This window comes from Dinoponera quadriceps, unplaced genomic scaffold, assembly GCF_001313825.1.
Source record: "Dinoponera quadriceps isolate SergipeBrazil2010 unplaced genomic scaffold, ASM131382v1 scaffold3579, whole genome shotgun sequence".
NCBI classification, from domain to species: Eukaryota; Metazoa; Arthropoda; class Insecta; order Hymenoptera; family Formicidae; genus Dinoponera; species Dinoponera quadriceps.
In genome coordinates, this window is record NW_014557637.1 from 392,897 (window position 1) to 419,196 (window position 26,300).

The 26,300-nt window shown below is 46.9% G+C and overlaps 1 protein-coding gene across 8 annotated transcripts in view; it reads right to left on the reverse strand.

Moving 5' to 3' along the window:
* The window catches only part of LOC106749325 (phosphatase and actin regulator 3), a 297,230-nt gene that overhangs the window by 258,664 nt on the left and 12,266 nt on the right, over positions 1–26,300 (reverse strand). For 7 of the 8 annotated variants that reach the window (XM_014628669.1, XM_014628667.1, XM_014628664.1 and 4 more), the window contains exons 1-2: positions 13,213–13,996; positions 10,060–11,282 (exon numbers count right to left, since the gene is read on the reverse strand). The exons of the other annotated variant lie outside the window; for it this stretch is intronic. In XM_014628669.1, coding sequence (XP_014484155.1) covers positions 10,060–10,372 — 313 coding nt within the window. In that variant the 5' untranslated portion in view covers positions 10,373–11,282; positions 13,213–13,996. Of the gene's footprint in view, positions 1–10,059; positions 11,283–13,212; positions 13,997–26,300 lie in introns of those variants that run through there. 8 annotated transcript variants of the gene reach the window in all.

Consider the following 26,300-nt stretch of genomic DNA (forward strand, 5'->3'; position numbering starts at 1 on the left):
GAGTTTTTCTTAAAAGTGAGAAAAGTAAGTCGCTGCCATGTCTGAATATATTTCCGACGGTCTGATATAACCGATGAATCAACAGTAACCCGATGAGTCGTAGCAGGAAAAGCATAATAACGTTAATTTCGTTCCGAGTATCTCTCCTCGGTCGCGCGCTGTGCAGATGAAGACTCGCTGATCTCGGTTAAAGGCGCGCTCTGTCTCGCTCTCAATTCTCGTGCTCTTCGCACCGTCGACAAGCTACGAGCTTCTTCTCGCGATTGTTGTTCGGCGGCCTGCCGCATTCTCTCTTATGAATGCCAAACGTGTGATTATCGATCCGTTCTCGCGCGACGGCAGCGATTTAAATCTGACGTCTAACGTCTCCGCCGTGTTCAACAGAGGCCCCCCCTTCGACGGTCGCGGGTTAAGACTAAAATTAATCCTTTCAGTCCGGCGAAGGCGGCTCTCACCTGACCCGCACGCGTCGCGACGCCGCCGTCATAAAGCGACTCGCACGCACCGGCGCCAAGGCGGCTACATCACAAAGGGACGACGGTAATGCACGAGTCGCCTCGAACTCGACAGAAAGCGGAGTCGGAGACGTCGACGCGACGGATGGGCGCCGAGAGACGAAATTCGCCTCACCACCACACCCGGCTTCACGCGACGTGCACTTCGGTTTCACCTCGTATTACGTATTCGCTTTGATCACACACGCTCACACGTCCCGAATCGTGTACCATTGTTATTATGGGAAAACGCGTCGGGCCGTTTCGCCGATCCGAGTGTCGTAAGCGATCGTTTAAGTAAAAGGCACCGTCGGGTGGCATCCAGTCGTCGCTGCTAATAACGTCGCGCGAGACCGTTTTGCTATTTCGCGACGAGCCCGCGAACATTCGTTCGTTCGCACGACGCGACACGGCCAATCGCGGATTCGAAGCGGAGGAAGTTGCGAGTATCTCCGAGAAACGATTTCCCGTCGGGGAATTTTGCGACGTGATGGAGTAACACGGTGGAAGAAGACCGTGGCCACCGTTTGCGGGAGCACTCGCGTAACTAACGTTTTTCTGCAATTTAACGCAAAGTTATTAACCTTTTATGATCCGACATGATTTTCCTGAAAGGTTGACCTAACAGAAAATTATGCTTCCGTTGATTGCTTCACTTTTGCCTTCATGCTTTTCGTTCAGATTTCTGATCCACCGAACACATTTCTGTCTGTTCGTCTGCAATTTTATTTTATCTCAGACCTAAATGACACGGATATAAGAATATGTAACTTTTCAAAACTTTACATGGCGTAATACAGTTAAAGAAACGCTTCTCGAAACGCTCACCGTTGACATTTACGTTCACTTTCGACGTTGGGATGTTGGATTTACGCGCGGTATATTTCAGATATTGATACTTCAATATTTTACTGTATACATTCGCATGAAAATGAGAAGGCAAGGAAGAATATCGCCGCACGAACTTTGCTTATATCGCGACGAGGGAATGTCAAGGAAAAAAAAGGAAAAAGCCACGTGCAGGTGGAAAGAAAAAACACCTGCTCCCCATATACAGGGACGGCTATGAATACATATGTGTGCATCGATCTCCTCGATCCAGGTGACTCGATACGACAAAGGGTACGGAATAATGCCTCGCACGGGATAATGCGGTCGTGGCGTTCGCGTCGCGAGCAGATGATCGACATCGAATGTTCTCGAAAATAGCCCCCGAAGTTGTTCACCCTTCGATCGTCACTTACCGCACGTTCCTGCAAATATCTACACGGTGTAGTCATGCGTGCGTTAGGAAAACTAACGCGTCATCATACGTTAGGAAAATTAACGCGATTTCTCGAGAGCAAGCCGTGTTATTTTATAGGAAGTAATATTTGGTTCTTTTTACAAAAAATTGTAAAGACAAAGAAAACGTATGTACGAAATATGGAATCTAAAAAAAGATGCACTGAATGACACATCGCGAAACGTGAATCAACGTCATGAGTTTCTGAAGCGTTGAAGACAGACAACGTCAGTTCGTGTTATCAGGAGGATGACATTACACATCTGTAAATTCTATTTGATATATTTTCATAGGGAATATAATTACTTACTGGATACCGTACTAAAAACATTATTGGTGTATTCATTAATCGTGTGTTTCAATTTTGAATCAAATATTACAGCTGTATATGTTGTCCACAATGTGATAATACGCGCGAACATAATCCAAGTGTCGACTGGCAAAAATTGAATGAAAAAAATCAGATGCCGCAACACGAGGAGACAATCGACGAAAAAGAAGAAGAGAGAGAAAGAGAGAGTAAGAGAGAAGATGAAAATTCGCTTCTTTAGCGAAAGTAAAATTAAAAATCTAATCTTCAGCTATCGGCATCTTAACTCGTTCGCGATTTATACGACGGCCATAATCCCGCCCGGGTTTTACGTCGCCGACCGCCCGCGTTGTCGTAAATTTCGTAACGCAAACGCAATAAGCTCATTTATCGCGCACCGCCTTAACGCATCGCAAGAGGATGAAACGACGAAGACGACGACGACGATGGGGAGGGCTTTCGCAATACTCCACGCACGCTCGCCGACGACACGTGAGAACAGTGCGCCTCTCAAATGCGAGCGCAAAGAGGAGCTAATTACACGGCGAGTTAAGTGCGGAGAAGAACGCGAAGGCGGGACGAGAACAGAGTAGAGACGAAAGACGTAGAGAGAGAGAGGGAGAGGGATGAAGGAGAGAGACGGAGAGGACTCTCTCCTTCATCCCCCTGATGTATCGATACCTGATGTATCGAGATTTAGCACTGGAGTATCGATAGTTGAAATAGCGATACTTGGAATATCGATACTGTGTCGCCCATCTCTGGCGCCACTCTCTCTCTCTCTCTCTCTCTCTCTCTCTCAAGTATTAACATCTTAAAATTCACGTTTGATTATAAATTATAAATAATAATTATAAATTTTCTATTAATGCTACGTTTTCTACGCTCGAGGGAAGTATTCTCAGAGCGCACAATAAATATATCTACCTAACTTTCGCTCTATCATACGACACACGGAAGCGGGCGCGTCTCGCGCAATTCGCGTCGAACTTCCCTCCGGGTCGCGTCGCTTTTTACGAATTTTTACGTTGATTCAGTATTACGTCCGCCACCGTAGTCTCCGTAGGCTCCTGTCCTTGTTAATAAACGGGAACACGAGCTTGTTAACAAACTGCTTCTTGTGTCGACGGATTTCCGAGACAAAAGCGTCTCGAGAGCGCCTTCGCGCGCGCTCCCGTCCGGCGTGGTACGTGAATCGAATCGGGGGGGTGCCTACTACCGGGAGAACCGACGACCGTCGACGTGCACCGGAGCGATGGAACGTACATCGCGACAACAAAAAGTTCACGGCTACTTCTCCCCCTCGGTCTTTCCCAGTCTCTCTTAACGTGTCCGACGCCAGACGACTTTCAATCTCGGCCGCAAACTTTTCCCCGTACTTCGCGCGCTTTTCTGGATAAGGCATTATTTGTGCCGTACAGTTGCACGCTCGCGGCGACTTGTACGTGTCTGCGGGCCGCGTTGAATTTCAGACGCCACCGCTATGTACAGATGAAACTCAACGGAAAAGTTATGTACCGTTTTGCAAAATTCGCAATAGTTCGTGAGGAATTAATTAATCTGTATGAGCTGATGAGCGCACAGGAAACGGTAGGTCGGACTCTGTGTAAAGAGGAATGGCTTACTTCTGAAGTTCTAGCAATGATGAGCGTCAATTAATTTCTAGAGGCGAATTGACTATTGCGAATTTTGCAATACGATATATGACTTTTCTGCTTAGTTTCGGGCGCTCTGTATACGTATGTATGCATGTACGAGATGATCTCACCGAAAATGATTTGATCGATACTCGCGTAGCTCCACGATGATTCAAAATGAAACGGGCGGAAGACGCAGGCTTTTCCAGCGTTCCCGTTTGACGATACGCGGTCAGATTAAACGAGACCGCGGGCGATTCAAATAAGGCGCGATCGCGAATCTCACTTGCACGACGAGCTTTCCGCTATGAAAAAGCTCGGTCGACCGACCGCTTGTACAAACGCGCGAAATTAGAAGATGAATCTTGTATGAGTCATGTTTTGTTCTCGCCGGCGCAACATCGGACCGCGCGTGCGGCGAATGTCGACGTGCTGCAAAGCAGCGTCATCTTTCGCGTAACTCGAAGAAGAGAAAAAGTCGTTGCGCAGTTTAATAATTAATTGACCAAGAAACGCACGTCCAATTGGAATTCGGCAACTTTGAACTGGCGACAACGAGCGCGTTCGTCACGAGTCTCCGAATAATGACGCGAAGTTCGCCGAAAGTACTTTTTTCAGACGATGCTTTTAGACGTTTCAATTTTGCAGTTGCGTCAGAGATCGTTTTAATGACAAGTTGTTATATATATACACAACAAAATTTCCGATAAATAAAAAATGATCTCGAACAGTTATCCTTATCCCAGATATTTATTTCAGCCTTCTTGTATCGTTAACGAAGGCGCAAATTACTAATACTGATACAGTGTCTTATAAAAAAAAAAAAAAAAACAGATCCAAGGGCGTAAAATCGAACGAGCAAAAGTCCCTTACTCGCCGGAGACACTGCTAAGCAATTTAATAAAATGGATAAAAATACTCCGTGAGAAAATAAAACCAGATAGGAGCCCGGGTAACTCTCATTGTCGCGAAATAATTAAATGGGCATTCTGCCTATCATGCATAGTTCACGGATGAAATGGGACAAAATTCCCCCCGCTTGCCTTCGCCTCACGGGAAATTGCGCGCCGATTCAAAGAAAAAGACTCGTCTGTATTTTCGCGTGTCACACCTACCAACTGGTTGTTTGGACGAGTCTTATTACTAGACAATCTCGCGTGGAGAAGGAGGGGTGAAGGTGTCCGATAGAGTTACATAAAGAACATTATCTGAGCAAGTAAACGTCAAACGAGGAAAATAATAAATCTCCATGTAAACGGAGAGATATATTCGCATAGACTAGTACTTCGAATTGCGCAACAAACGACAACTCACGGCAAATCAGTCGGTGCAATTAGACACGAAGAAGAAGAAAATCGTTTCTCTCATACGATCGGGACCTTACATGGAAACCGATGGAGCTAAAAATAGATTTTAGAGAGCCACCGTGGCCTAAATGTTTCACGAGGAGTGCGGATTGACCAATGTCGCGATTAAGATTTAACGCTGGGACCTCTACGAGGCCGCCTTCGAGACGCCTCGAAAGCACATCGCGCGCGCCGAGTTAAAGGTTGTTTCTCACTGTCCGTCTAGAAAACAGCAGATAAGCATCCGTCAATTCTGCGATAAAACATTCTTCAAATTTTTGTGTCGGAACGACGGTGACGGATGCTTTGGATATTCCGATACATCGAAGAATGTTTTAACGGAGGATTGACGGATTCTTCTGTAGGCGGATAAGTGAGAAACAACTTTTATCAAAGCCCGATCTCTCTCGACTTCCGTCGATCGTCGGAGGAACCTTCACCACCAATGTTACGTCGCTTGTTCTTAGGTATCCGCGAGCCGGTCGACCGACCGACCGACCGAGAGCGACTCTCCAGCTCAATGAATGATTTCCGCGCGACGTTGCCATGCTACGTCTGCATTCTGCACCCATTACTGCATCGCTCGCTCGCTATCGCGCCTTTTTCCCTCTCGTTCGCCCGAGCGTAGACGATCACACACACGTTGCATAACGCGCCCGACGTGTTTATCGTTTAATAGCGCACTAACGAAGCGGTCTTATTATGATATAGCGAACTAAAGACCGGTCTCGCCGATGTCGGTTGATTCGAGCCGCCGCTCGACTCGTTCCCGATCTCTTTTCGGATAACATCATCGTTCGTGACGCAAAGAGGCAGAAGATTTCGACGCTGCGCCGCAATCATCGGCCGATTAATTCTCGGGGGAAGCGACTCGAATTAATTTAATTTAATTAATTAGTGCGATTAATTAATTTGATACACATTAATTAAATCCCGATCGGAGGGCAACATTGAGCAATCGCGGATTAGAACAAACGTGCGATATTTGCGAGCACATTTCCCCGAAACGTTTGAATGAGAGAAGTGGAGATAGATATTTCAACTTATTTATCTCAACTTTAGAATTTCGCTCTCTAAGAACTGGAAGAATATAATTATAAGAATGTTAAAAATAAAAGTGAAAAAAATATATGTAAACTAAAATGTAAAAGAAAATAAAATTAGATGTAACTATAGAAAGGAAGAAAAGTGAAAATTACAAGTAATATATAAGCAAAATATAAGAAACAAAAATAATAAAAATATACAAATGCAAAAATATGCAAAACATAGCGAACATCGTGCGGTGCTCCGTGTGATTGTAGTTAAATCTGTTTCAACTAATTCAATTGTCGCTATTTTGTTGGCGCAGAGAAAGAGAGAGAGAGAGAGAGAAAGAAAGAGGGGAGGGAGGACCAATATTTCGGAGTTTACTTTCGTGAGATACACGATTACAATGGTGTACCGAGTGCGCAGGAAGAATGATTGACCATCAGTCGGCGTTGCGCACGTGACCCAGCTACAACGCAGTATAGGCGCGGCCGGCGATACTCCGCTGCGACGCACCTCGAGAAAATTCTCGACGGACAGGCAAAATAGGTGAAAGGGCCTCATAGCGCGTGCCTTACGTGCCGGAAAGAGCATGCGCGCGCAAGTAAATCCGCCCGAACGGCGAGATAAATGGGACGAAATCCTGAAGGGATCGGGCGGCTTTAACAATGAGTCACATAAGGAGCATTTTACGGCGACCGAAAAGAAAAAAAGAGGAGCTTGGAGCATGGGACGTCTTATTCTTCTTCTCAACGTGCGACTCCCGGGGAGAATTTGCGACCGGAGTTTTCACCAACTTCGCTCGAATCGTCCCATTTGCATCATCAGCAGATTCGTAAAATATGATGGAATTTTTTTTCTCTTCATCAACGTCAAATATGATAAAACGGATTGAAAATTATGATTTTCGTGATTCGATCGATCTATCTTCCGTAAGAAATTGTGATTTGAAAGGTCCTTATAACTGATTTGTTGAAGATATTCTGGAATAACAAGTAATCTGTTGAACGTTTTATCTATAACAATAGATAAAACGTTCAACAGATTACTTACAAGAATTTTGGTCCTTCAGATCTGACGTCAAAAATATCGGCAACATTCTACAAATTTTTCTCGTGTATTCAAATGTGGCCAGACGAAATGAACGAATACAACCGCGCCTGATACAAATGGATTAAGCGTTTTCCTTCAAAAACTAATTTATGTATCAACCATCACGCCTATTTGTCTTATTATTTTAATTTCTTTATATTCCGCATTAAATTGCTCGTCAAGATATTAGCCGTGCCGAAAAGTATTCGCTCGTCATTATTCCGCGTCTCACATGGCCGCAGCTTCCGTTCGCGAAATGTAGCCGCGCGTTCCGCTTTCCGACAGATTGATAATCGAATCACCGCCCAGCGATGATTAATCGCACACAGACACGGAACGATCGCGAAACTTTATCTCCCTTATCGATTAATCGCTCGCTGAAAGGTGAGGAGGAAAGGGGGAGAAGTCGGCGAGTGTGGATTTCAATGCCGTGCGATAATATTCGATCCGACAGTTCCGGAAGGATACGCACGTCTCTTATCGGCGAGCGCGTAAGGGATACTTATTACGGATTGAGATATTGTGAGAGCCGCGACGGTGATTTATTGCGGATAGTTTCCGGCGAATCGCCGGACTATTACGGCGCGCAAGCACGAACCAACGACGGCGGAGTCGTTAGCGGTAACAACATCGGCGGATAATCTGCCCCGTACGATACTTTCCGCCGCGACTCTCTCTCTCTCTCTCTCTCTCTGGCTGTATTACGACAGTATTTTACATACCCACCGGAATTACTCGTGCGTGTTGCTCACGTTACTCGCTTTCGCAAGTGCCGATTACGAAACACGGTCCACGCATGCCGGCTCGCCGTAGAGCCACGCGCTATCTCCGCGCACCTTAGCCATCCCCCTCCATTCCGCTATCCGCGATTTCCCGCGTTTTCCAAAGGGCCAGACTAAAACGCTATTTCCACGGCACGATAAAGGGCCATTTATTCGCACGCACGAGGAAGAAAGAGGAGAAAGATAAAGAGAGGAAGGGAGGAAAATGAGGCTACCGGCGCCATGGCGGCACCGCCTCCTTTTGTCCCTTTTTTCGCACAACGACCGACGACCTCGCGAGATACCAAGGCGCGATAGCGGGAACCCGGGTTGTCCCCGGGAGCGGGAAACGCGCGGGGAAATTCTCGCGGAATACTTCTCTGTGTTGTGCAACACCGATACCATCGTCCCTCCAAGTATCGACCCTTTCCTCCTGGGACAACCTGTAAGCAGTGGTCGCGACGCATCGCACCACGTCGCATGCAGGCAACGCACGAGTTTGTTTACAAGCCGTGGCGCACTCGCTACCGGAGTTCCTTGACTCCGAATCGACACGGCAAGGAGGCTGCCGCCTCTCCACCTTGCGCGCTCGTACACGTCGCGCGCCGCGCCTTTCCACCTCCGCGTTTCTCCCTTCGCCTTCGTCCTTGCCGGATTACCGCCGCCTCTTCATCGCTACTCCTACGTCTACCGCGCGACGACGTTACCCTTCGTTGTGTCGATTACCTCGATTCACCGCAGCCTCGCCCAGTCGCGTTGGCAAAGAGACGATTGGTAGCACGCGACGACGATCGCTACACGTTGGCGCGTCCGACCGGTCGTCGATTCTCGGCCGGCTGGAAAGCGGCGCGCGTGCCTCGTAAATCACGAACCGTCGACGACGGAAACGAATCGCCGGCAATTACCGTGCGAATAATCGGTAGCCGCTCGTCACCTCCTGTTAACCCTTTCGACGCTGCGAACATAATAGCGAGGACGACCGCGTCGTCTCCAGCGGGGTTCGCGAGGGAATGCCCGGTTGAGCTGCGCGTTGAAATTGACGCGGGAACCGACGGCTCGCGTAGCAATCGCTCGACTGGCGGGAACCAGGGAAATTCGCTTTTATTGGAAAGAGCGGCCAGTTTTTGTCGACTGTGCACTGAGAGGAAAATAAACGTTGTTTAGCTCATTGGGAATCGCGGAAAACCAAATTTCAGAGAACATAAAATTGCTATGCGATCTCTTATCGCGATATCATCTTCTTATTTCTACAATGCGACGGCATTTTTTATTGTAGAAAGATAATATCTGAGGATGTAGAAATTATATATGCGTTAATTGCAACATGTAGCGAGACGCTACGACTGGTCGCCATATAACTATTTCCAATATCGAGTCTATTTCCTGTCCTTGCGCCGGCTGCACTAGCTTGCACTAGTTCACTTTTTCTCTCTTTCCCACCGAGTCTCAAGAAGGAGATGAAAAAAGAACTAGTGCGAGCTGGTGCAGCCAGTGCAGAAACAGACCCATCGTCACGACGGAATAGAACAAAACAACGCCGGTCTCTCGACACCGTTGTAGATAAATGAAGGCGTTCGCATTCTGTATGATAGAATACCGGAGAACCGGATCGATCGAGGAGAATACCTTGTTCAATTGTCCGTCCAGACGGATACGCGAAGCAACCGACACAGTGAAAGCGCTCTCGTTCGAGCGCACCTATACTGATATTTCCTTACGTCGTTATTATCATTTACGAAGACTCGTATCAAACATGAAAATTGTCACTGCATCTTGCAATATCAGTGTGAACGCTTACAGAGGCCACTTGTACTTCCTCGAGGTCGTTACCCAAGTGGAGATTTTAACTCCACAACGCAAATCCCATCAAATTGAAAGGACCAACGCAAATTATTACAATTTCACGAGCATGTTTACATCGCATCGGCACGTTCGATCACCCGTTCAACAGCGCCAGACGTCGACCACAATGCGTGAAATTCTCCTGAATTAATTACCAGCCATCATCCACGCGCGAACCGCGCGCAAAATCGCGCTACGATCGTCAACCGCCGTCAATGACCACGCGCGTATCATCGGGATCTATGAGAACTCTCTTGACTCACCGATCACAGTGTTCGCCGCCACCTCCTTGGCGGCCGCCGCCGCAGCCGCCGGTCCATGCGCCAAGAAGTCGCTGAGCGACAAGGACGACGCGATGATCTGCCGCTTCTCCTCGAAGTTGAGGTAGTCCAGGCTGTTGCTGCGCTGCGGCGCCGCCACGATCGTCACCGTCTTCGTCGTCGAGTGGTGATGGTGGTGGTGCTGCTGGTGGTGCAGGCTGGCCTCCACGCCGAGGTTACCGGGTTTGTCGTTGCCGGCATCGTTGCCGCCGCCCGGGCTGGGCACCAGGTAGACGCCGCTCACGCGTATCGACATAGCGTTCGCAGCCCGATCCTTGAAGCGACCTCGTCTCTTGCGGCCCCACGGCCTGAGGATCGCTACGAGCGCCGGCAACGGAGCTACCGGGTGGTCGACGCGCGCATCCCGGTGTGCACCTGCTGCTCCTCGCGGAGTCGGCGGCAGCGGCTCGCGTCGTCGTTCGCCGCTCTTCGTTCGCGGCTCCACGGCTCGACGGTGAGATTCGCGCGGTTCCACGTGCCCGAGCGGCCGCCCGCGACGAGAACGACGCCGATGATCCTCGCTGGCGGTCGGGACGCGCTTGCTTCCCGACGTGGTATCGACAGCGATCGTCTCACGCTGTCGGAGGAAGTTGCATCCGATCGTCGTCGTGCTCCTTCTCCGCGCCGGAGAGACGCGTTCCTTATTGTACTCGGCGATGTTCCTCTTTCCGCCAGCTGGCCGCAAGGGGATTCGACGACTGACAAGTCGCGCTAAATGTCGGCGAGCGTGTCAGTCTCGTTCGCGCGAACCGCTCTCTCTCTCTCTCTCTCTCTTTTGTCTGTTACACGGGGCGGATAACGAGAGCGTTATCGTCCGCTCGATTATTCAACAGTCGTGCGCGTACGCTGACGTTGCGCTGCTTATCTCGGCGGGTTCCGAGCGAAGGCTCCTTCTCGCTTGTTTTCGTCGAAGAGGGAAATCTGATTACTACGTTGAAGCTATTATATGGCACTATGACAGCACTTGGAGATGTGGGCTCGGGTAGAACACGGACACGGCAATACGAAATAGTTGAGTTCGAGCCGACGTGATAGGCTCCACCACGGGGTGTCACTGATTATTTACAATGGAATTCCCGATGATTGGCACACTACGGAAAATTACTCACGCACGGACCGTGAGAGCGACTGGCTGACGACGGCGACTGAGGAGGAGAGTCGCGTCCCTGCGCATCGGAGAACGAGGAAAAGTTAACTACTTGAAGCCACTGCCCGACCGTCATGAATGACGCGCATTGTGTTCGCTCGCGGTCGCCCGACGTGACTAAACAACGAACGGCGGAGCCGCACGGCTTTCTTTCGTAAACACGACAAAAAGTCCTACTCGAAATATGATTTGTTTACACGCGGACGAGACGATAAGTTGAACTTAAAATCGACATTGTTGCAACATACCGGTCGCCAAAAAGTTGAAAATCGCTTTCCGATGATATCCTGAACAGTGAATGCTGATTATTAATCATGTGTATTTAACTACGCGAAATATGAACTTGTTTACGTGTGGAGCAAACAATAAGCTGAACTCGGAATCGACATTGTTGCGATACAACAGTTGGCCGAAAATTTCATATCGCTTTCTGACGATATCCTCGACCGTTGAATGTTAATTATTAATTATCAATCACGTGTACCAGTATGTGTGATAGCAGGGTTGGCGAACGAATGTAGAGGAATTTATCGCTTAAACGTGTAGTGCAATTTGAGCGGTGAGAAGTGAACTCTAGTAGATCCGATTAAAAATTTAGATTAATCCCGGAATATAACCGTCGGGCTTTCATACGATACACGCTTTTGCGAATTGATCGAGGCAAAAACTCGTTGCAATTCCTCTCTTTTCCGGACGTTCGCCGAACCGACCCCGAGTCTGCATCTCGCCCGAGAATTTTATGAGATGCAGATCAAGGCCGAAGAAAATTTCTCGCACGCGACTCGACGGGATCGTGAGTTCACTCGGGGTGAGTGAGTGATCCGTTAGTGGATCGGATGTGCTTCGCGGCGGTTCGCGAGGGTTATCGCGCGATACGAAACTCCGGCCATCGATATTTAATTACCACGATTTACGGCCGGAGTTATGGACGAGAAAATCATTTCGAAGGATAAACCGACTGGGCGTGACGATGAAAACGCGACGATGAGGCGGCACAATAACTTCATTCACAACGCATATGTAAAATCGAAGACCGACTTCTCAGAGACGTCGCTACCGCGCGCTCGACGGTGGAAGTAAAAATGACGCGGGTCGAACGTAAGTCTCTTCGTAACGCGGGTCGGAACTACAGGTTGTTGCATAATACGTTAATTTAAGTTCTTCGGGGACATTGACATGTATGTATACTTCAGATACATTCGACTTTTCCTTTTCAATTCAAATCAATTATCGATAAAATTAGGCCAATAAATGGATCTCATGAGAAACAGTACTGCGAATGAATATTTCAAAATTCCACGAGAAAAAGGGAAATCTCGCACGATTCGCAGATACCCCATGTTTGCGTCAAGTTGAAGTTAAATCATCTTCTGATCTTAATTAATTCGTCCCTGAAGAGGTTAAAGTAATATAGCAGTATAGAAGCACTTTGCGAACACGATTCCTCACGTTTCGTGGGCCACGTTAGATCGTAACGTTTAATTAATTTCACCACGCCCCGGCGCTAATTTAGAAAATTAACGTCGCCCGAAATAAGCTACCTCGGGATGAGGGGACTCACGTCCTTCTACGGTGAATTTTCCACGCGTCTCGCGCGTCGTCTTCGCGGTGATATCCCCCATAGTTCCAGGACGAGCGATCAAATGCATCCCGAAGTCGAGATCCGGAGCACGGGAGCGACGTGAAAAGGAGCGTCCATTCACGGACCGACTGACTAACCTCCAAGGACAAACTTCCAAGGGCAAACACCGTCGACGGCACGATAGCGGGCTATAATCAGCCCCAATGACTAAACACGCGTAAAAATTTTCTTCTCACGCTCTTACACACATACAGATACACGCACGGACGACGCGCACGCGTACATAACACGAATATACATTCGAACAAGAACGGACGCGCCGAAAAGGTAAACGGAAGTGCACGAACCCGGACGATGAGGTACGTACTCAACGGTAACGACGATGACGACGACGAAGGTCGACGACGAGTCGGGCAGTGGAGGGCTCGTTTTCTCGGCAGGATTCGGAAAGGAGCGTCGAGGCACAGCGCGAGGCCCGGACGTTATATCACAGCAGGCGTCGGCTCTCCTCCGCCGCTTCCACGGGACACCTGTGCGCCACAGACCGAGGAGCGCAGGTGAGAGGAGAGCGAGACGGCGATAGAGAGGACGCGACGATCGTAAACACAGGAGCGGCGCGTAGTACTCCGCGTAGCCGACGTAGTTGGCTAGGTGGATAGATACTCACGGCGTGGAGAGGAGAATCGGAGAGTCACAAATGCGACGGACAAAATCACACGGATGGAGAGAGGAACGGAGGGAGAGAGAGATGGCGACGGAGGGCAGCATGAGACAGATTCCAGCGATCTTCGTCGACGGCGACGACGCCGACGTCGGTGTTGCACACACACTTTCACGCACACTGACACACGCGTAAGGGAATACGCGTGCGGCACAAACTCCAACAAACGCTGCTTCTTCTTCCTCCCGCTCACGTCGGACAGAGACGAAAAGAGAAGAAGAAAGAGAGAGAGAGAGAGAGAGAAGGATCGTCCGGCGACGGAGGAGCGGCGTCGATGACACGACGAGAGAGAGGATCGTCGCTCGGCTCGGGACGGATTCTCGCGAACGGAATTAATTGCGAACGCGCGTACGGACTGGCTATGTGCGGAATAACAAACAGCACACAACCGAGAGACGGGGACGGTCACGATGACGGCGACGACGACCACGCCACGAAACACACACCGAGCGAGGCTCGCGAATACTGAGGGCGGCCATGCGACCGCAGCGCCGCGACGCGCCCGGAGCGGATGCTAGCGAGCACGAGACGGCAGCCGGCTGCCGCGCCACGCTACACCACGCCGCGCGATGTCGGCATGAACGGCGGAGGGAGAGACAGCCGTATGGCACGTTCGCCGTAACTCTCGCCCAATTAACGTGTTGCTCGCGCGCCGACTTGTCGTGCGCGAACGCGAGCACATTCCGGAGCCGGTGAGAGAGAGAGAAAGTATTACACACCCGGGGATGCTAACGATCATCGTGGCCGCCCCATGTGCCCGCGGAAAACTCGTTTTTTCCCCACGGGGAGACGAGTTCATTATGTATATTAAGCCGTGCAAACGCGCGGCCGTTGCGCGCCACGACAATGCGCGAGCAGGGATCGTAATTGTGCGCGCGATGCGCGCTTGTAGATCGCGTTAGATTGTTTAATTACGGACTAACGAGAACCGCCGGTGCGGTAAGGAGATCGGGGATTCCTACGCGCCAGAGCTGCGGTTCCCTTGTAATTTCGGCTCCTCCCGATTCCTTATCTTTAGCGTTACATTGAAGATATTGTTCGAGGGGATGCCGTACTTGAAAACTTCACCCACGGAATAGTGATCTTCTTCTTCCGGCAAAGTTTATGTTATATCGGTTGCATAGAATTATAAACCCTTGGCGTCACATTAAAAATGTTATTGATGATACTGCGAGAGTATATCGATGTTTTCGCTCCAATAGCGAAGATATCGCAATCTCCCGAGCAGCTACAGTCTAAGTGGAACGCATATCCAAGGACGTCGAATAAACGCTTTCCGATTTCCGCGTGCTGCCTTCGCCATAAAATTATTTGAGATACAACTCGCGTGAGAACACGTGCAATTTCTCATTTCCGACAACGCCGATCGCCGTACGACTGCAGCGATCGATCCACGCGCGGGCTTCAGCCTCGAGTCTCTCTCTCTTTCGTCCGCCTGCATTCAATCATTATGCCGATTGAATCGCGTTCGCAGTCTCGCAAAGCTACCTATGACGAATGGCAGGCGAAAGTCCGCCAGATGCCTGCCAGTTTCACGTCTTTTTTCTCTTTCCCCTCCCCCTTTTTTTTCAAACGAATACGTAGGAAGTCGCGCATTTTTAGTCTGGAAATAACGTGTGTGGTGGTTGACGATCGTGGGTGTGGTGAATATGAAAGACAGTAGCGCGTATTTCGCGAAACGGAGGAGGATGACGCGGACATAGTACATCCCTCGTAACTCCGACATGCAAATACGCCAATAATGAAACTGGTGGCTATTTTTTACGGGACGATAAGTACGAACACATTATGTAACTCACAGTGGTTGACGTGGGCCGACGATCGACTGAACCGAACGAGACACTTCTCGCGTCTATTTTGAGCTATACATACCTGAAACAGAGAAAAAACAAATGTAATTAATCATATTATTGCCGTAAATAGCTGCTATAAGATTACGCTGAAAAGAACGGCGTTACCGTGATGTCTAAATCACGACAAATTACGGATACTTTTAACAATGACAGTTCTGGGCGGGACACGAACAGTCGCGTTGGCGCATCGCGTGCGCCGTCGTACTCTCGTGACAACAACACAACGATTTTTCAGACACATTTCCCGTGGGCCCTGCACTCTCGTTTCGCTCGTCGGGCGTGACATTGCAGCGTTAGTTGGCGGGTCGCAAAGTAGCGAATCGAGATTGCCGCACACGTCCAAACTTGCCGAAAGCTCGGGCACATTTGTCTCACGTACTACGAGCATGTATCGCGCGTGCGAGCTGAGCTTTACTCTCGAAGGCTGTCGAGTCGTGTTGCGAGTATCCAGACGCATCTTCGACGGCGATGGGCGGACGCCTCGAGGCGCGAACATTCGAACTGGAAAAGACGGCGGGATGCGGTGCAACGCTCGCCACCACATGGTATTTCCGAAGCGTCTAGACTCTCTAATTTAAACCGACTCGCAGATCTCTATACCGACATTTCGGCCCAGTCTGGCCGCTGTCACAACTAAGGCCTGAAATATGAGAAACATTTCGCGTTTCGCGCGCGCGCACAGAGAACGGAGCAGTGAGCAAGTATCGTTCTTGAAGGTCGCCCGTTAGAAAGTATCCGTGTTACGAATGACGCGTGGATGCACATCGGTAGCGGGGAATATCCTTCGAGAGCGGCTTGCAACCGACTCAAGACTCTCCGTGAATCGTTCTAGACGATTGATCGTTAGATTATTATCTTCTTGGACTTTCAAATGAGCGAACAAAGAGAGAATGCTGCACCGACAGATCCACGAACTATGACGAGACATTTTTCAGTTTTATCGGACTGTTCGATAAGCTCGTAGGAATTTTTACGAAAAATTTGAAGCCTTTTATAGTTAGGCTATTTTTTATTTTTTTTGTTGACCTCCCGCTATGGGAAAAAACGGTCAATACATAATTGAATGAAGTTACGCCTAACTATAAAAGGCTTCAAATTTTTCGAAAAAATCTCTAAAAACGTACGTCGAAGAGCCCAATACATTCTTAACTTGATTCTTCGAATTAAAGTTACGTTATCCGAACATCAGCGAAACTTGAATCGCGTTCAATCGACCGAGGACAATTTCTATTTTCGAGCACCTTCACAATGCGCTTCCTTTTATGTGTAAATAGGGGATTTCCCGCTGAATAAATAAATGAATAAATAAATAAATAAATAAACTGATAAATAAATTTATATATTTAAAAGTAAGAGCTTCTCATTTACAGTTGTTCGCGACAATTTCTCCGGCAAATTACCGTGCTTTTATTATTAATCCAATTACCTCGCGATACAACGCGACTCCTCGTAATCATTACGCGGAGGGAATAACGAGTTACGTTCGCATGGATAATCACAAAGCTCGGGGACGATAAAAATTCGCGAATTTACATGCAAATGCTATATTGGGCGAGCTGCCCTCGTGCTTTTTTCGCGTCTCACATCCGTAATGCGACGACTTCTTACGTAGCTCCAAGGTACAAGCGCGAAGCGCTTTGTACACGTTTAATCTACGTATATATTGCTAACGGTATGCCAGACCGAATTATTCAGAAATTAGTAGTTATTATACACATTAGAGACTGCGACTGCAGAGGTACATTAATGCATGCACCGTGGAGGACGATCCTACTGCGACATTATCTATTTCTTTTCTCGTCGTGTTGCGCAACCGTACGTGCCGCGCGTCTCTCTAAATTCCGCCGTCGTATTATCATCATTTTCAAACGAACGATGTAGCTCGAGAAATAATGTAGCGTGTCGCAAACGCTGTACGTTCGTACACGCGGGCGCGAATTCGAAGAAAAAAAAAAAAAAAAAAAAAANACGAGCGTGTTAGAATTGTTTTTATCGAACGTTATAATTAGTCTGGCAAAAAGAAATAATTCCTTCCGAGAGAAGCTGCACTGAGAATACACTGGAAAATATACGAAGAACATACACGCAGCCGGCTTCCCGAGTCGAAATTTTTAATTCCCACTTGTAGCATCAAAGAAGTCCAATAAGTGCTTCTTTAATGCTACACAGGGAATTTAATTTTCCAGAGCCTGATTTTTAGTTCTTATTAAGTCTTCAAGTGAAGAAAAAGGTAATGAATTCTCCATTTGTAGCACTAAAGGAATACGACAGAAAACCCTTGAATTTAACTTAACGTAGAACTAAATTAGACTTAAACTAGAACTAAGATTTCGACTCAGGTTAATAGCTTTTTTCGCCGAAAATGAATGCATGTAATCTCGGAAAGAGAATCTTCGTTCGATCGAGCTGCGTGTAATTTTCTGGATTTCTATCCATTACGTACATCAATAAGTCAATATTGCGACGCAAAATATTACATTGTGCCTCAGTTCAGCGGTCAAAGAACCCTCAGTCTCTCGGAACCGGCGCGATGGCAAAGGTCCGCTCGCAAAGTTAAGCGAGCTATAAACTGTCCCCTGACCCGTCTCATCGATCGCAATAAATTAAGGTCAATCTACATATTCCTGAAAAATAGCAATCTCTCGGCGGAATAACTTTATTACGTCCGGTACCTGGAAAGTCGTCCGCCGAATGTACAAGAAACTAAAGGAGGAAAAGAGGACAGAAAGAAAGAGAGAAGGGAGGAACAGCTCTTTGTAGAATTCTTCGACGTAACGATCTAGTTATTTCAGGAGAGACGACAATCCCGACGAGTTCGAGTAAAAATTCCAAAATTCACTCTATATTACCGATGGTCTTACAGTAATTAATATTAGCATACTAAATACTCTTGAGAAAAACACTCTGCCGGATCTCGTTGTACACAGTTTAATTGCGTTACTCTTATTAATTTAATCAGTTATTTATCATCTTAATTATTTACTCGTTAATATCAGAAGAGGAAATTAGCCGGTCCGCGAAAACCAACGCGCGGATCTCCACGCACGCTTCAATATGACATTCCGAGAACTTCTCGCGGGGAAACGCGCCACGCGGCACTTGAAGACGTTATTAATTGCAATAAAGAACGAATATCTCTGAGCTGACCCGAATTACGGGACAATTTGCCATTAAGTGGTGGAGACGTATAATTAAAGCGAAGTGACAGTGCATCAGGGAGACAACCACGAGGCGTCCCGAGCAGCTGGCGTTGCATTTACGCGGTCCGAGCGTGCTTTCGCGCGCGCTCCTAAATGCAGCTACTTACGAGACACGAGTCGCAGTCGCGTGTTGCCACGCCGGACAAAAATATCGTGCGCGAGAGAGGTCCTTTCCCGAAATCGCGACCGGAGAATAGCCGCTTCTCGGCCGGCTCTACTCACGAAGCTCGCAAAGTTCGCGGATCGCGGGATTCAATCGATGCGGATTTTGTCGAGGTACCGAGTTACCGCGCGGTAGTTGCTCTGTTACTGGTATTATTAAATTATTCGTTAGATTTATGTACGGTCCGAAAATGTTTTCGCAAAAGCTCCGCAAAAAAAGAAACTTTTGCAAGGTGCTGACCAGATTGGCTTGGAGAATTTTTGCACTCCGTACATTCCAAGGCGCGACAGTAACGATAGAATTGTATTAAATTTTATTCAAAATTATTTTATAACCAATCATTGACAATTGATTCTTTCCACTTAATCGAGCAGTATTTGTAAGTAAATTATAACGAATTCTGCATTGTCGTACAAAAATCTGCGAAGTCTAAAGAATTAAAATCATATGACATAGCGCGCAAACTGCGATATCAATTTCGCGCCATAACGAAATGACGAATAATTTCATTTTTTTTTACGAATGTTCATTATTAATCGCGAGATTACGTATTGAGTATCCCGGCATTCATTGTCGAATAAAAGTAAAGAAAAATGTTGGCAGTATTTAGTCCCAACTACGAGATGATGAGAAGGGCTCTTTTCCCTTCTCCCCGTATCGGGGTGGATCGCACTGCCATTTTTTCTACCTTTAAGGATCAACCACGTTTTCTCACGAGAGGCAGAAGACGCAGTGTATTATAATCCTCAAAGGTGAATAAAGGAAAATAAATAGTAGAGTGAAGGAATGGCGGCGCGCGCGTGCGGTCTCCGACGGAACATATACGAAACAACAGGGGTTTTTTTTTTCTTTGCTCACGAGACGTAAAAAGACTTCGCCCCTTTCCTTTTTTGCTTTGGCAGCAGAGCGCGCGTTGCGCTGCTGGTCGTCACCCATCCACTTTCGGAACCGAGTCAAGTGTTGCTGAACCGACGGAAGGCGTTGGGCATACCGCGGACTCGACCAGCTACATCGATCCTTCGCTGACAACTTCTTCGCTGACTGACCACATCCATTTTATAATATATTCAATGTAAACAATTAGTAATATTAATATTTTTAACTGTAAAATATATGCACAGCTGTTAAAAATTCATAATTTATTAAGAAATGTCGAATAAGAAAAAAATAAGAAAAATGAGTTCTTCTAAAATGAGAAAAAGTGAGATATTTTGAATTAAGTGAGAAAGATAAGAAAAACAAGTCGCTTCCATGTCTGTGTAAATTTGTTAATAGATAGTAAATTATTAGTTCAGTGAATTTTAATTAAACAGAAAGATCAAGATTCTAATTTTATAGATGGAGATGAAGATATCTCTGGTTAAAAGATAGTAGATTTTTTAATAGCTAGTAAATTCCAGTTCGTAAAATATAAATATATAGAAAATATGAAACGAAAAAATAAATTATAACAGAATGTCGATTTATTTTTAAAAAATTTTCGAGTAATTTCTACTATAAAATTTCTCCCCGTGTATTATAGGAAGCTGTATACATATTTGTTTGATGAAGTACGATTAAAAACGCAATGGACGGGCCACCTTGTTCAGAAATGATTCAGCAATACAGCATGAACCGACGTAAACCCACAGAGACGTGAAAAGTCTCGCGTGAGACGTTCAGGATAATCAAGTTTGTCGCACGGCGATCAGGTTGTTGGCTAACCGTCTGGATAAGATGTTGTTCGGGACGATAATGGCAGGAAATTAATGGCAGCAGAGGTGGTGGGAACGACGGGCGGAGTAATGAAGAGATTGCTTTCCTTATTACCGTATAGATTCACGCTGCATCCTTCCCGCCATTAGTAGTTGCGATTTCGATGGAAATTAGTGCCGAGGTGAAGCGAAATTATCGGTTCGTCCCGGCCATAAATGTCCGTTTTCATCAACGTTGTTTTCCCCGTCGCGCTTCACGAAAACACTTGGCTACTCGATAATAATCGATTAATAACCGACTCGACAATCAATTCGCGAAGAGGCTTTCCCGCTCGAGAGCTGTATCCTCACAGCGGACAATTAATTCAACCGTCTTTTGCAATTGAATTAATCTCCTCTCTCGATTCACAACATATTTCTCGGACTAATGAAGGCCTCGTTTATTTTTGCGATCTGACGTTTATCGGCGACGGACGCGGGATTTGCAAAGTGCTCGTCCAGCCAGGCCGCGCGACGAATCGCTGCGCATTTTTCCGGTCGAAACGTCTGCGCGTGACACTAATTGATATAATGCAGCGCGTTGCATTTATCACAGAACGGCCGCATTTTATTCGCGATAAACAACGGTAAGTCCGCCGATTCGGTACGTTGCGGCACGGCGACTCGGTACGCGCACGGGGGATTATCGCGAATAATCGTAACGACATTCCGGCTACAAATTACAATCGCGATAAAAACCGTGCTGCTGGTCCATTAATTTTTTCATTTCTCCGGCAATTTCACCGTCGCGCTCTTTTTCCCCCTTTCGACCACTGCGCGAATGTGCGTCCACTCTGATCCCAGCTTTTCATTGATATTGACTTCATTTGACGCAGTAATCTGCGCGTATGCGCGCGACACCGGTCATGAATATTTCCTTCGCGCGTTTTGCGAAAAGCGCTTGGAAAAGCTAAATCGCAATTTGCACGAGGTACACAATTGACGGCAAAAAATCTTTGACCACAGATGGAACACGGGAATTAATTGATGAAGAACAAAGGATTTTATTTTTACAGGAAAGAGGGAGAAAAATATCAGCGAACACACGAAATACTAAGCATGTACGCGAGTGTCGGTTGTGTGTAGCAGCAAAGCATCTCTCGCGTTTATAGCTCGCACGTGGAAAAACGTCAACGCAGTAAAATTAATAGCACCCTCCATAATAATACGCTTGATTTATCCGGTGCGCGTTTTATCGTCGTGTTATGTGAGAGAGGAGATCCGCTCTTTTTTTTTTTTTAATCACACGCTCGCCATAAATATTGACGCTTTGAGCGTGACGCTCGAAAATGAGCGAACGCTGCGTCGCGCGTGATCTTCCCGAAAGAGCAACACAGAGCATGCATTTTTAAGTCGAACGGAAATTCATTTCATGATTTTCAGAGATGCATTCTCTTTCTCTCCCCTCCTTTCTCTTTCATTTACCTTCCGTTATTTCTTATTTTAATTTTACTTTTAATAAGTCTTACAATCATTTAATTGAAATAACTAAATAAATATTTAAATAATTTAAACCAAACAGAAAAAATGACAAAAAATTATCTTAATTGGAATGAGAGATAATATTTAAAGAGAAAAAATAAAATAGTGCCATTGCTATAAATTTCGACCAATGAATCATTTCATAAATGGAACTATATATGCAATTTCTTCGTGAAAGCAAATTTTATCTGTTCAACGCTGTATAATCTCATTTTAACATGTACACGTTGAGAATACGGATTTTCTTAAGAAGCAAGAATATCCTCCTTTTCCGTGTAAGCATTTCATTTTTTCTCGAAATTCTTTGATCTGGCTAAGCGTTTGGAAAACGCAGGCTAACTCGATATTTGTCAGCAGACGTCTTCGATCAAAAAGCGAATTAAATGAGGATTCGACGTAACGTGAAATCTGGCTTTTGCCGTTCGTGTTCGTCGTTGTCGTCCTGCGGTCCCAGACTATAAGGCTTCTTCGCAAACGTCGAGAGAGTCTCTCACTGGAATACTGGCTTCGCCGACGCGCCTCGGCTTTTCTGTCCTCCACGTGATGAGGAGGGACAACCGCGAGGAAATTCTTCGGATGACGCTACCGTCATCCACGAATTCCACGAGCCTCGCTGTCTTTCGCGAGGCGGCTGTGACGCGACTTTACGGCTTGAAATCAGAACAGGGCGTTTCGCGGTGATCAGATTCCCCGGCCGAATATGCGCTGAGTAAGATAAGGTCGCGAGGCTCTCGAGGGTAACCGCGTAAGAAGGCGCTATTTTATGTATTGTCTGAGATTTACGTTTCTTATAAGAGCAAATGCGTTCAGATGTGAAATTATTTTCCTCTTATTCTGTGGATTGATAAACGTCCTCTCTTTTCTAGTCCTTCTCATCTTCTTAGACTTCTCTAGCCTTGCCGTCATTTTTAATCTGCACGAGGAGAATATTTTTTATACCTTTTTTATATAAATTATTTTCAAATTTTCAATTTTTCGTACAAATTATTTTTAACTTAGTAAGTTTTTTAACAGGGGACTTCGATTCATAAAATATAAATAAATAGCACATACAAAACTGAAAAATAATAAATGAAAGCAAAATGTCGACATATTTCTAAGTTACAAAATTCTATAATACCTTTTGCCTTTTATAACATTCTTTGTGTGTATTGTATGTACATAGAGCATACACATGCATCGCTTAAAAATAAATTTGAAAGTGCGCGAGGCGACGCACAGGGACTCGGGAAGACAATATTTCAAGTCTCCGATCGCCAGAATGCGACCTAGGATTGATTAATCCGATTCCGCGTACAGAAGATCAATGAAGATTAAATTGATTAATCTGTCCTCCCCTTCCTTTCACCCTTTCTTCCGTCCATCCCTTGGATCTCATTTCTTCATGCAACAAAATAAAGCAGAGATTCGGCGCTCCGATTTGTACGAGCCGGCCGATTTATAAGTGGAAAATCGCGCGCCTTCCTTTTTTCTCGCCGACCTATCCTTCCCGGCCCGTTTTCTTCGTTCAACACCGCGCGTTCCTCGGCAGATTGCCGAGTTATTATTGGAGCGCCGTACCGGTCTCGCGCCGGACTAAGGGGGAGAAATAATTGCAACGCGCCGCTTTATATAAGCCATATATTAATGTTGGTCGTGGCGCCTACACGAGGATGCCGGCCATGACTCGTCGTCGCTTTTCGTGCGTCTCATCCAATTCCCTTCGACACGATTTTCCAGCTTATCCTGGCAGAGCGTGATTTCGGAAAATTGCAGCTCCGACTCGCTACTATCCAGCTTTAACCGACTTCATTCAAAACTTCACGGTAAATGACCGGAAGATGCTTTCGCGTTTTTCGCACAAACGAGACGATCATCCCCCCTTCCGCTCATCCTGCAGCGCGCTCTCATCTGAGGTAAGTCGCTCGGAAAAATAAAACGATAAGTCACGACAACGCCGTTTGTAACGCTGTTTTCCCGCGATTCTCCGACGCATTTCTCGAAATATAGAAAACGAAGTGAGAAACGATGTTTCAGCGAGTCCGACGAAAATATCGCCGGTAGCGTAAGGATTTTCCTGCACGGAAATTTGTTATGATTTTTCCCAAGTGCAGGATAGATTTTCCCACAAATAATATTAATACCGACAGTATTAATATTCCAATGACACTACAACATGCTTTGCTTTTAATGGCCTGTTACATTTATTCGTAGTTAAAAACCAACTTGGAGCTTGTCTATCTTAATATTTTATCTAAAACATCTGGAATTTCGCCAATCCTGATTAGAATCCATAATTATTTTGGGAAATTGCATCCCAATTAGATACCGGGAAATTTCCTATGCAGGACGAGGAGGGACGAAATTGTAAGAAGGAAGATTCTCTAGTAGAGGAGGAGGACGAGTCGCCCCGACGCGTACCGATAGAAACCCGACGGGCACACACCGCGGACTCCCAAGAGCACTTCGCATCGATGCACATTGAATTCTACGAATAACCGCAGCGAACGCAACGAGATTTTCCTGCAGAACACGCTTTAAAGGACAGACGGATCTACGTGTTCGAGGACATAGCACGTGCGCGATATTGGTTTTCCACGGGTCGATGAGATGCACCCGCCGCTCCCCCTGCCTCTCGTTCAGCTTGCTTAGCTCGTTTCCGGGCTTTTAAGAGCGCGCGCGCGGCATGTGCGTGTTTGCTCGGAAAATTTCCCAACGAGTCTCGCCGAGTCGAAGAGCAACGTTGCGCGAATTTTTCGCGAATCTGCAGTCGCCCCCGATCTCCCCTTTTTTTTCCTCGTCGCTAATGCCTGTTACGTCTCTCGCTTCTCCAAGCTCGAAGGGCGTAGTCGAAGCGAGCGGATACCGCCGTCTCCGCCGATACCGCGAGAAGCGAAGGGACTCCAAACTCGACTCGAATTCCCGACTCGACGTCGAAACGTCAAGCCGAAAATCTCGCAGTTCGCTCGCGCGCTCGAGTCCCACGAGTGATTATTCGCTTGTCTACGTGCACTCGGCCCGGAGATAACGGAGGGTGGTATCCGGATGAGACGACGAGCGAGGAGACCGCGGTAAAACCATAAATATATCAATTTGCACGTGCGCGCGTAATACGGCCGTTCGGATGCAAAGACGGAGATAAGAGCGGGGCACGTTCCGGGATCTTCCACGAGAGACGGAGAGAAAGCATAATAAGACGATTGAGGGTCCCCCTCCGGGAGCCGAGAGCGATCTCATTTCCGCATTAGATGCCATCGCGACGAGACGTCGCGGCCCGGGCGCATCGCTTCCGGTCGCCGGTCGGAAAACTGCAGCGACTTCTCTTTGCGCACGATTGGCCCGTCGGTGGTCGCGCGAGCGCGACGCCGGATCCTCTCTTCGCCGATTATTTATGAGAGCCGCGATGCCGCCGACGCGCCGCGGATGGGAGGTCAAGAGGTTGCGCCTCCTACGAGGCGAAGGAGCGAGCGGGAGAGCACGTCGGGAGCATCGTCCATCCGCTCTCGCGCGTAAACCACTCACTCCTCTCCGCGCGAGCAGCCATTTCGCGAAATCAATGACCCGCGCGCGACGACATCTCGCCCCGCAGTTGCACGGAGACGAATAACCTCGCCGCAAGCTCGGCGAGAGGATTTTGACTCCCGAGTCGAAATTTTATAGCTACTTTAACGCTCTCAATCCTTTCGTACAACCTGTACATACGATTTTGTTTACACGGCAACGTTAATCCGGTTCAGTAGCAACCGTAGTTAGTGAGTTCACGCATTTAATTTTATTAAATATTATTAGATCTAAAAGAATATACCAATCGAATGTAAGAGTTCACTAATTACAGTTGTTACTAAACTGAATTAATTAACGTTGCCGTGTGAATGTAGACTATGTCGCCGAAAAGTGACGATACTATACTTTCGTTAACTTTTTTCTTGAACTTTTTTAAACCTACAGATTTCATTTTAACGCCACTGTAAAACCACTTATTTTGACGCTAAAACAGAGAACACGGAAATTTAAGATATTATTTCATCATAGTCAAAAGGAGTAAATTACATTATTAGAGTTGAAATTGGAGCTATTTTACACACATTCTCTCTTTCTTTCTTTCTCATCTCGCAATAGATGCCTTTCGCAGCACGCATACGAGCAACGGTCCGCCGCTGTTCTCTCTCCATTTTTCAGGATGTAAATTTCTGCGGAGCTCTAAGATGGAAAGTTGTGTCAGAATGACGGCGAAATCGCGCGTCTCGCCGGAATATACATTTTTCCCCGTCGACGTAAGCTACGCACACGTTCAACGTTGTATTACGGGTAAACGTTTCGGAGG